General features: G+C 38.0%; 1 protein-coding gene across 3 annotated transcripts in view; it reads right to left on the bottom strand.

The window, feature by feature from the left end:
- The window catches only part of USP9X (ubiquitin specific peptidase 9 X-linked), a 127,194-nt gene that overhangs the window by 30,688 nt on the left and 83,917 nt on the right, over positions 1-12,589 (bottom strand). For all 3 annotated transcript variants that reach the window (XM_082865243.1, XM_082865244.1, XM_082865245.1), the window contains 7 exons: positions 10,189-10,314; positions 9,101-9,226; positions 7,880-8,046; positions 2,380-2,488; positions 2,002-2,148; positions 1,048-1,194; positions 81-303 (listed from right to left, as the gene is read on the bottom strand). In XM_082865243.1, coding sequence (XP_082721369.1) covers positions 81-303; positions 1,048-1,194; positions 2,002-2,148; positions 2,380-2,488; positions 7,880-8,046; positions 9,101-9,226; positions 10,189-10,314 — 1,045 coding nt within the window. The remainder of the gene's footprint in view (positions 1-80; positions 304-1,047; positions 1,195-2,001; positions 2,149-2,379; positions 2,489-7,879; positions 8,047-9,100; positions 9,227-10,188; positions 10,315-12,589) is intronic.

Here is a 12,589-nt window from a genome sequence, read left to right as displayed (position 1 = left end):
AAAAAAAAAAAAAAAAAGGAAAACAGAATTTGAACACATTAGAGAACTGTCATCAGAACTTTGTATTTTAAAATACTTACTAGTTATTGCTGTGCCAATGTAATACATTTCAGTCAAAGAATCTACTATCTGTTTGAGGTTCCTCACACAGCCAACAGCTAATGCTACAAGTAACTCAAAGCCTGCATTAATGGTAGCTGGTGAACTACAGACTGGAATAGCCTGTTCAGCTGGCAGTTCTCCATTTCTCATATACCGTAGGTAAACATTGGATGCAGGGAAGATGAAATCATCAATTAATTCCTACAAAGGTGAAAAACGGATTATGTATTAGCAATGATACATATTTATATAAAAATACATGTAAAGTTTTATATGCGTATGTATTTTTTTTTAAAGAAAGAAATGTCTCTTGGAAGGAAATAATGTTAAATTAATTGTCAGAATTCAAGATTTCATTACATTTCAGAAAACTTAGATTTTCTAATAAAAAGATCCCACTTCAAAACACTATTTACTACAATTAACAAACAAACCCAATTTCTCAGGTTAAAAACTCATCAAGAATGAGTTGACTGTAGCACTTAACAAAAATTCACATTAAGTAAATTTACTCTTTTAATCACATGTATACCAAAGCTCATCTTGAATAAAAATGAAATGTCCTAAAATGATACTTTTTGTTTCCTCGAGTTACCACGTTATGTGAAAAAACTCAAAGAAACATGGTAAATATGCACAGTCTTACATAATAGAAGTCTGTCTCATTCTGAATAGTCTGATGAAGTAAAAAGTTCAGATTTTCTAAACAGAAAAATTAAATAGTGCTTGCTTACTTCACACAGTAGTGAAATTTTATTCATGTACAAAATTTAGAAACGATATTTTAAAAGTTACTGTTACCTCTATATTCTTTAAAAGTAGAAAAGAGAAATGATCAAGAAAACACACCCAAGACATGATACCATAAATTAACCAGACAGATTTGCTAATGAACATGTAGAATGTTAATGATACATAGCTTAGGACCAAGCCGACAGAAATTACCTTAATGAGATTAGCACCTCCTTTTTCACAACCAATATGATATTTTTTCTCAGGGGTTTGAAAGGCCAGTAACTCTTTTGTTACTCCAAGGTGGCCTTCCAAGATTGTCTCTTCAACACCCGTTTCACCTGTTCTTTTAACATCATCCTGCCAAAGAAAAATATCAAATGCCTAACTTACAAAAGGGCGGTGAGATGTCAGAACAAGACTGAGCTAGACAGAGGCAATTCCTTCAAACCTTTCCATTCTAAGAGATTTTTTCTCTTCAGAACTTTCTAGAAGTAGGCTTTACAAACTAGAAGAAATGCTAATCTGAAGGCTAAAAGATACCAATCTGGGCTTCCTTGGTGGCGCAGTGGTTGAGAGTCCGCCTGCTGATGCAGAGGACACAGGTTCATGCCCCGGTCCGGGAAGATCCCACATGCCGCAGAGCGGCTAGGCCCGTGAGCCATGGCCACTGGGCCTGCGCGTCAGGAGCCTGTGCTCCACAACGGGAGAGGCCACAACAGTGAGAGGCCCGTGAACCGCGAAATAAAAAAAAAAAAAAAAAAAAAGATACCAATCTCTTCAGAAATAAATTCTCATACAACTCTAAGTAAAAAGTATCAGGTGTTAAGATCAAAAGTTAAATTAAGTGCTAGTCTATCAGACTCATTTTTTGATGAAAACAATCCAAGAATACTTTTTAAAATGAAAATTTGCAAAACGGGCCCATTTGAAAATGGAAGAAGCTGAATATCAGTGTCTCAAGTCTTAAAGCAAGGCATTTGACAAAACTACTTACGCATTCATTCTGGGAATCATGAGTTAGTAATATCCACCAACACAGAGTATATTCTTTGGTCCTTTTATTACTCTTTGTTGTTTTTCATTTAACCAAAATGCTCAAAACTATAAACTATTAATAAAATATCTTATTTATTGACGATAAACACAGTATTAAATGCAACTTACCCTAATTCTTTTAAGCCAATCAATTTCATTATTGAGAAGAACTTCAGCATTGGGTATATTAATATTACTATTGTAAGCATAATTAAGAAGGTGCCTTAAAAGAATAAAGTAGTCGCCTGAATGTTTAGCTCTCTCTCTGGCTGTGCTCTGAAACAATAAAGTAGAATAATATGAATTTACATGTCCATGTTCAGAATCCACTTTTTAAAAACCCAGAATTAACTAGAGTTAATAGACTAACATAGGATGGGAAATTACTAATATTTTTAAAATAAATATAGACTGCTCCAACTTTAATACAAGCTAAAACCATGAATTCTTGACTGTTCCATGTACAAGAATGAATCACAATGATAAGTATATTAAAAAATGTCTCACCCCCAAAACGGTGAAGAGCAGAGTAATGAAGAAGAGTAAAGGCCTGTGTCCCATGCAACATCTGGTGCACATTAAAAAGAACTGCTCCTGTGCCACCTGGCGAACAGTTCTGAAATAAAAATGTTTCACATTTAATATATTATCTTCATTTAGAAAAAGAAAAAAAAAGATTCCAATGCTGTCTCTCGGGGTGGGGGTGGGGTGTTAAGGGGTAAGTAAATTAAAAGTAAAAATACAAGAATACGTAACACCCCTTTAAGCAGCAACGTTTAACAGATGAACTTAGGCTGTGTGTCAAGAACTAAAACCTCAAATTGTCACTGAAGAGTTTAAGGGATACCTTCTAACACCCCTTTCTTGGAACAGGCTGGAAATGTTCCTCTAGGTACAAGAGTTGTACAGTAAGCCTTAAGCATCTTTTGGGCATTCCATAGAATTATTCCATTGTGCTCTGGAGCGAACAACTCTGTAGAAATTCTGTTACAATTACACAATAAGGATGTTGCTGCAGATGTCCCTGATATTATACTAGTGATTCCCAAAGCATGTTACCCAGATCAGCAGCATCTGAGAACTTGTTAAAAATGCAATTTCTCAGGCCCCAGCAACCTGCGCTTTAATAAAGCCTTCAAGTGATTCTAACATGTGCTAAAGATTGAGAACCACCGTATTATACAATATTCTATGATTACCCATGGGAAAAACTTGTCTCTGGTCACAGTACTGGGAATTTTACCTGAGCATCATGGGTCTCTTAAAAAATATGTATACTATACAGATCTCACCAGAATAAATGCTCCAAGAGGGCAAAGACATCATCTAGTTTATTACTGTGCCTCCAGAATGAAAAATGATGTCTGGCATATAACAGGTGCTGAGAACCAGTTACCAGATGTATAAATACTGTTTGTTTACAAGATGGAGGTCTGTCTCCATTAGAAAGTAAGCTCTTTCAGGGCAGGGCTTTGCTTTGTTGAAGAACCTAGAACAACATCTGACATATGGAAGATGCTCAAAAAGTATCTGCTAACGAAGCATTTGTCTATCGTACAAACTGCATTCGGTGAATAACTGTTTCTGGCAATGTGCTAGCTGATAGACAGCTTAGAAACAAATTTTTAGTTCCATGTAAGAACTTGACAGTATACATTCTGTGTACTAGCCTCCCTCCTGGATATGTTTTAGGTTTCTGAAACCTGTACATGGTCCTATAAACCATAGGGACCTTTAGAAGCTTTGTGGGTTAAGTTTGGTGGAATTCAAATACACTGACATCAGGAGTACTTGGTTTTGTTGGGGAGAAGGTCCATAACTTTTACCAGATTTTCAAAGGTATATGTCATTCATACTGCCCTAGTTTATTTTTTAAAAAGTAAGGTATGCGGCCCAAATAGAGTGAGGGTCTATAAAGAGTTGATGCTTGTCAGTTCCTGATGAACCCTCCCCTCACACACGCAGACTTCGGTAATGCTTCAAAAGAAACACATCTACTAAAAAATCCTGTTGCCTGTATCTTCACAACATACTCAAAATCTGATCATTTCTCACCACTTCTACTATTGCCATACTTCCAGACTCTCTCATCTTTTATTTGGATTAATGAAATAGTCTAAGTGCCTTTCCTGCAAAGCAACCAGAATAAACTTAAAATGTTAACTCAGAGCATATCATTCTTCTGCTCAAAACCCTCCAATGGGGGACTTCCCTGGTGGTCGAGTAGTTAAGACTCCGTGCTCCCAATGCAGGGGACACAGGTTTGATCCCTGGTCAAGGAACTAAGATCCCGCATGCCGCAGCAAAAAAACCAAAAAAAAAAAAAAAAAAAAAAACCCCAATGGATTCCCATCTCACTTAGGGTAAAAGTTAAGGTCTTTACAATGATCTATAAAATCCTTACAGGCTGCTTATTGCCTCTCTGGCCTCACCTCCTACAACCCCCCCACCTCTGCTGTTCTAGCCACACTCGGCTCCATGTTGTTCTTTACATGTCAGGCATGTTCCTGCCTTGGGACATTTGCATCTGTTGTTTCTTCTGCTTAAAACACACTTCCCCCCCGGGGCGGGGGGGCGGGGGAGGGGGGGCGCGGGCGGATAAAGTTGGAATTTGGGATTAACAGACTACTACATATAAAATGGATGAACAACAAGGACCTACTATATAATACAGGAAATACAGTATTTCGTAATAATCTATGATTGAAAAGAATCTGGAAAAAAAAATATGTATAACTGAATCACTGTGCTGTACACCTGAAACACTGTAAAACAGCTATATATACCTCAATTAAAAAATAAAAATTAAAAAAATATATATTTGGTCATTCAGATGACCAAAATGTATTTCTCATATAAAAAATGAAATAAAATTTAAAATGAAATATGATGGAGGTGTTAGCTAACCTTAGGCTATGGTGGTAATCATACTGCAAGATATGACTATCAAATCAACACTTTGTACACCTTAAAGTTACACAGTTATATGCTGATTATATCTCAATAAAGCTGAACAAAATAAAAAATACAATTTAAAATGAAAAACAAAACAAAAAACCCCCACCCAAAAACCCAACACACTTCCCCCATTAACTGCATGGATCACTACCTCATTCTTTCAGAGCCCCAGAGACTTCAGGGAAGTCTTCTCTGACTATCCTACATAAAACTGAACTCCAATGACCCTGCCTCCCCACTCATCCCCATTCCTGATTTATTTCTCTTGATAGCATTTATTAATATAACATACTACATATTTTCCCATATGTCTTCTCTTCCCACTCCCCATCCCCTTTAGTACAGACTCCAAGAAGGCTGACATTTTGTCTGTTTTTTTTCACTGCTATATTCCCAGTAGCTAGAACACTGCCTGGTGCATAATGGGTACTTGATAAATTATTCATCAGTGAGACTGCCTACAATATTAAAATCTAACACTACTTGGATCTCAGCATCAAAGGCCTTCTGTAAACCGACGCCTACTAATCTCCTTTTCTGCATTATCCCTTTCTCTTCTTCTACCAGAATACTCAGCTGTGCCTTGAAAGCACTATGCCAGGAGTGGCAAACTCAAATGCCTCCATGGATCATCAAGGTAACATAAAGGAGTTAAACAGGCAGAGTATAAAGCAACAGGTGCTGGAGGAGGCTTAAAAAAAAAAAAAAACAAATCCACTTAAAGGAATTCAAATCCAATTATGAGCAATTACAACAAAATATCAGTGGTGTTATGTGGAAGCAGACCTCTTCTAATAGCAACAGAGGTCTGGGAGACCTCTAGGGATAAAGAAAACTTACTGGAAAATGTGGCCCTGAAGTTGAAATTTTCGAGTGTGTAGAAGCAAGAGCCAAATTGTGGAGTGCTTATAAACCAAATTTAAATGTTTACACTTAATTCAAAGACAGTGGGAAGACATGGAAAGATTTTAAGCAGGAAAACAACACGATCATATTTTGCAAGATATACTCTGCAAGTATCGAAGCCCGGTACTCTGATATTTATAATATGATGATTTAAAACTGCAGGGCAGGGCTTCCCTGGTGGTGCAGTGGTTAAGAATCTGCCTACCAATGCAGGGGACACGGGTTCGAGCCCTGGTCCAGGAAGATCCCACAGGCCGCGGAGCAACTAAGCCCGTGCGCCCCAACTACTGAGCCTGTGCTCTAGAGCCCACGAGCCACAACTACTGAAGCCCGCGTGCCTAGAGCCCGTGCTCCACAACAAGAGAAGCCACCGTGATGAGAAGCCTGCTCATGCAACGAAGAACCAAAGCAGCCAAAAATAAATACATACATATATAACTAAAACTGCAGGGCAGGGTGAGAGTCAGTACTAGGGAAGAAAGTCAGATACCTAAAGCTCAAAAAAGATCTTAACCTTAGAAGACCCCCATTGTTGTCAAAGACAAGATAACAGAGGCATGAGAAGAAGTGCTGTGTACGATACTTTTTACTTCATCGTGCACAAGTTTCAGGAAGAAGAGGAGTCAAATGGTTCTAACTTCCTATAATGGGGATTTTCATAAAAGTAGAGGGCAGAAAACTTATTAAACAAAGTTCCTTGATATTTAGTAGCAAAGAAAGTGACATAAGTTCCTAATTTAGTTTAAAATTTAAAAAAATCAGCATAGATTAAGAAATTTGTACCTCCAGGTCTGACTTCATCAAAACTCATGGCTAGGGCTTCCCTGGTGGCACAGTGGTTGAGAGTCCGCCTGCCGATGCAGGGGACACGGGTTCGTGCCCCGGTCCGGGAAGATCCCACATGCCGTGGAGCGGCTAGGCTCGTGAGCCATGGCCGCTGAGCCTGCCATCCGGGGCCTGTGCTCCGCAACGGGAGAGGCCACAACAGTGAGAGGCCCGCATACCGCAAAAAAAAAAAAAAAAAAAAAAACTCATGGCTAATCATCTTTCCTCTCCTCCAGACTTATTCAACCTATTTATCTTTCTTAACATACAGAGTTGTCCGACGATGATAAAGTTTTCTCAAAGAGATAGCAAGCTCAAGCTTATTTGGGCGGGGGGGATCCCATCAAAGAACATAGGCTGAACTAGATGTCTTCAAGGAAATTACCAAGGAACTTCTAAAATAATAGAGATTCCCACTGGAGACCACTAAATTACTTTACAGCACGCCCTGGAGTGAGTTGAACCTACTACTCCATCACACCACGTACACTTAAAAAAAACAAACAAACAAACAAAAAAGAAAAAAACTTTACCACTAGGCTTCATGTCAGCAAAGTGCTTATTCTGACTTTACACTAACTTTTCATCAGTGATTTCTGTCATTGTTGAATGGAATGTGAAAGAATAAACAAAGTGAACATTTCCTGTGTCTTTTTGCAAAATGTACACGAGACAGATTAATTACATATAACAATGATACTGATTAGAGCTCAAGTTTAAAAAGTTACCTTATGAAGGTCAAGATTTAGACTGACATAAGAGGATGGAAAACCTAAATTTTCTACAAATTTGATTGACTTGCACAAAAAGAAGCCCAAAACAAAATTAATGTCATTGAATAAATGCTCTAAAAATGAAAAACTAGGACTTTATAATTGGTCTTTATTCTCAGTGTAAAATGCAAAAGTTCTTACCATAACCATGCCTTGTGAATTCCACATTGACTTAACAACTTCACTAAAAAAAAACACTTGGCCCTAGGTATCTAATAAAGGAAGCTAAATGTCCTATTTAATTTAAATCTTGTAAGCCAGATTTTTTAAATGGGCTAAAACACACACCTCTTAGGTGAAACTAAATTCTGGAATTACAGAAAAATTAATTTTACTTCGAGAATTAATGTTCACATTTTGTAGACAGTAAGACCAAACAAATTCAGGTCTAGGCAAAACACAGTTAAATAAAAATTTCCTAAACATTAGTGTGCTATAGAGACAATAAATATTTGATTCCTGGGATAAATTCTGCCAACATAAATTCATTCATTTCTGCTTAAAAAAATAAGGTCAAATTTCTTACAATTAAAAAAGACACTTACTTGCTGTGACAGTGCAACAGTAAATCAATAATGAATGTCTGCCAAGCCTTTTCTTTACTAAGAGTATCTAAGGCTGTCGGAATCAAGGCAAAACATAACGTCATCACCTCCAATGCTTCACAGCAAACCTGTTCATCTTCCAAATCTGGCTCACTGCCTGCATTGGTCTGTAAAATTATAGTCAAGGACAAATTACCTAGAGATATATTTAAGAAAAATCTCATACAAACTTCAAGTTAGTGCTTAAAACTTACCTAGTCACTTAAACCACTTGGCCTCAGCTTCTTTACCTACAACTCTTGAGGCCCCTTTGAAATAGCATGGAAATGAGTATAAACAGATGATAAAAGTCTAATTCTATTCTTTTGCTACGTCCCAAGGATGGCTGAAGGAGCACACTGAGCATATTACCTGCTTCTTTGTCCCCCAAGCTCTTAGAGACCTTCTAAGTTGTGTACTTCTGCACCAACAATCATTCCTTCCTCAAGAACCACTCTGGCACTGCAGTCAGAGTACCCAACTTCTGACTAGTCCCATTATAGCTTACCTATAGTGCCATTTTATTCAAAAGCAATTGTCTCAGACAACCGTTCAGGAAAGGTCTGAAGGTTTTACGACCTAAAATATACTTGGGTAGGTAGCTAATAAATTCTAAACTGAAGTTATCAATAAGTAATATTTATAGTACATGCCTGAAAAAGAACAGGCGTTCAAATATTAGCTGAGTGAATAACCAACAGTATAGGACATCAACATATATCCCAGGCAAATCACGGTTATGTTGGCCATAAAAGGGAAGCTCCTATAACTTAATTTCCCCTTCTAAATATGCAGCAGTGGCTATCAGGGGCAGGTATATATAACAGAAAATCAAAGAGTCAAACACAGTCTCTCTTCTGTAAATAATTTGATTAAGCTAATGGAAGATCAAGGATGATACCTAATTGGCTGACACTCTTGAATGCTTTAAGAGTCAAAAATACTTAAATGCCATGATATCACAATTGACAGTTACCTAAACCAAAATACATAGGACAGAAAGATGATGAAAGAAGAATAAAGAGAATAGGAGAAAACAAATTCAGTATGAAATAATTATACTTGACTTTAGTGAGAAGTAGAAAAAGACAGTTTTATATTAAGATGGCAGACATAATAATTCAGCCTCATGCACAATTAAACATTTTCTTAAAGGTAATATATTTCTGTGATAATTCTTACCTTCTCATAAATTTTAGTGATTTCTTCATTTGGGCTAAATACTAGCTGTAATGCCCCACATCCTGATGCCCAGATAATTTTTTGTATAGCTCTAATTACACAAATATCAGGCATATATCTTGAAGCCTGCAAGATAATGAGTAATCAAAACAGTTGACACAGTATCAGAGTGGAATAATCACTAGAAAAGCAAAAATGTTTCTCCCTGTAAAGGAAACAGGAATGGCTGTGAAGTAGTACCACTGTCTTTAGGTTCCCAAGTTGCCTTTGTCCCATTATTTCATTTAACAGCAATACAACGAAGTATGTTCTCCAAGTTATTATCTGGCTCTACACTAACTTTCAGAAGAACCTTAAAAAGACTACAGAGGTGATCAAACCATTCCACTCCTAGTTTTTTACCCAAGAGAAATAAAAACTTAGGTCCACACAAACACTTGTACAGAATGTTCACAGAAGCTTTATTCACAGCTAAGAAAGAGAATGTCCTTTTCCAAGTATATGGATAAACACAATGTGGAATATTCATAATGGGATATTACTCAGCAATAAAAAGGAATGGACTAATGGTCCACACCACACAGAGAATTCTCAAAGTCATTATTCTGAGTGAAAGAAGCCAGACATAAAAGAACACACACTGTATGATTCCACTTGTGTAAAATTCTAGAAAATGAAAACTACTATATAGTAACAAAAGATCAGGGGTTATCTGAGGCCAGGGGTAGACAGGGAAGAAGAAGAGACTTCAAAGGGGCATACGGAAAGAGTGATGGAGACATTCTGTGTCTCGACTATGGTGGACGTGTGACACAAATATGTATTTGTCAAATTTCACTTAATTATATGCTTTAAAAGGATGCTGTTCATTGTACATAAAGGTGATTAAAACCAAAAAGCACTAATATTATCATTAGGTAAAATTCATGTTAAGGGAACTTTATCTAGACTGAGTCAGTGATTAAAGTGAGTGGGCCTAGGAAAATTAAGCCCCCAAATGTGATAAGGGTTATTTCTACATGAAGAGAGGGTCAAAAGTGAAAGAAACGAACCTTCCAGAATTCCAGCCTTACAAATTTAATACTAACCTCATCAGATATTTGCTGAGCAAGACGAATTGACACATTTCTAAGCATGCATTCAGATGACGGATTAGGAATGCTCTGAAGGGCACTTTGTAGCACCACTGCTTGATCATGAGTAACTTGGTTGACCTGAAAAAAGATAAATATTTTACTTTAATACTGCATACATAATCAAATCCAATCATTTGCTCCTCACTCATCATCACTCCCTCAGGATGACCTCCCTTCTGTATATATTCAGTACACTGTAGAACCCGTGTGACTTACACAAAAAGTTCTTTGCATTGCCAACAATGTGGGCTTCCTCTTTTTCTTGTGTAGTGGAGTGCCACATATCCCTCTGCAAACCCCCATTCTAGATTAATCCAACTTGTGCATCTACATCTGCATTCAGCACAACTTGCAGAGGTGAGTGATAAACTGCAGTCCTATCTAGAAACTCAGTAAAGTACTTCACATGCATGCTCCTGGGCAGACCCTGCTCCCCATTCACCCTGATCATCAAACTCTTTTGAGAAAAGAAAAATTAAGGAATATCAATAACAGAATAAAAATACTAATGTATAAAAGGTACCAGACCAAATTTTTAAGCCCATAAAGAAAAAAGATTACTTTTTTTTTTTTTTTTTTTGTGGTACGTGGGCCTCTCACTGTTGTGGCCTCTCCCGTTGCGGAGCACAGGCTCCGGACGCGCAGGTTCAGCAGCCATGGTTCACGGGCCCAGCCGCTCCGCGGCATGTGGGATCCTCCCAGACCAGGGCACGAACCCGTGTCCCCTGCATCGGCAGGCGGACTCTCAACCACTGCGCCACCAGGGAAGTCCAAGATTACTTTTAAGTTGTTATTAGCCAGGCAATTCTGACTGCCTTTCAAGTCCTAACTCTTCTCCATATTGTAAGTATTTCTACAACAGTATTTAAGACAAGTCTGTTTTTACTAATTTTTGCCTTTAGCGCCCTATTGACTGTGAGCTCCTTGAGATTAGAGGCTATTATGTACCTCTGTATACACAGTGGCACATTTTCTGAATAAAAGAGAAAAGTGAAAGAGGGGAGCATTTATATTTTGTGTTCTTCATTAAGCTCCTGTCAGGGATTACGATAATAATCTGTTTTTATCTTAAGAAGAACACCACTTTTAAAAAATCCGAGTAAGCGTGGTACCTTTAATGCAAAACAATTTAAGACTTGGGGCACTTTTTTTCATTACCCTTTTTAATGAAAATGGAGAGAAAAGGATTATGAACGCACATGTACCCACCGCCCAGCTTCAACAATTATGAACAAAGGACCAAGATTACTTTGTCTAACCACTCCCCTCACTTTCCATCCAGGCCCCACCCCAGGATTATTTTGAAGCAAATCCTAAATAAAATTTCATCTGTAAATACGTCAACATTTTTTTTTTTAAAAGAGGGGGCTCTTCCTTTTTTTTTTCCCCCGGGTACGCAGGCCTCCCACCGCTGCGGCCTCTCCCGCTGCGGAGCACAGGCTCCGGACGCGCAGGCCCAGCGGCCATGGCTCATGGGCCCAGCCGCTCCGCGGCACGTGGGATCCTCCCGGACCGGGGCACGAACCCGTGTCCCCCGCATCGGCAGGTGGACTGTCAACCACTGTGCCACCAGGGAAGCCCCGGGGGTCTTCCTTTTAAACATAACCACAGTATCATCATCACACCTAAAACAATTATAAATGCTATTATCTCAATTATATGTGATTATTATAGTATCACATATCTAATCAATATTCTAATCTCAAGGCCTAAGCCATTCATTCTTAAAATAGAAAATCTATATTCTTGAAGTTTTTATCTTCTATTGGTAACTTAGTAAACCATCACTTATGATGCATATAAAACAAGTCAAATGTGTAGTTTGACTTCTCATAAATAGGCATTGAATTCTGGCATGTCTTGAGAACCTTTGGTAAAACGGATCAAGGTAAAAACAAGAGTCAAAATAAGTTCAGAATTGGAGGTTAAGACTGTCAAGGTGGGAAGAGAGGCTGGCAACAGGCTAAATCAACTACAGTTCATCCTTGAACGGCATGGGGGTTAAGAGGACAGACATTCTAGGAGTCGAAAATCTGCACATAACTTTACAGTCGGCCCTGGGTATCTGTGGTTCCAATCAATTTAGGATCATGTAGTACTGTAGTACTTATTGAAAAATCCATGTATAAGCAGACTCGAGCAGTTCAAACCTGTGTTGTACAAGGGTCAACTGTACATCTTTTTTATTACCACCTGTGTGTGTGTGTGTCTGTGTGTGTATGTGTATGTATGTATATATATATATATGCCAAATACAAGCTAGGAAGAGATTCACATGGAGTTTTTAGTAGGTTTAAAATAAATGAAGGAAGGAATTCCCTGGTGGTCCAGTGGTTAGGACTCCGCGCTTTCA

This window comes from Leucopleurus acutus (genome assembly GCF_964270905.1).
Source record: "Leucopleurus acutus genome assembly, chromosome: X".
NCBI classification, from domain to species: Eukaryota; Metazoa; Chordata; class Mammalia; order Artiodactyla; family Delphinidae; genus Leucopleurus; species Leucopleurus acutus.
This window is presented reverse-complemented; position numbering and strand designations above follow the sequence as displayed.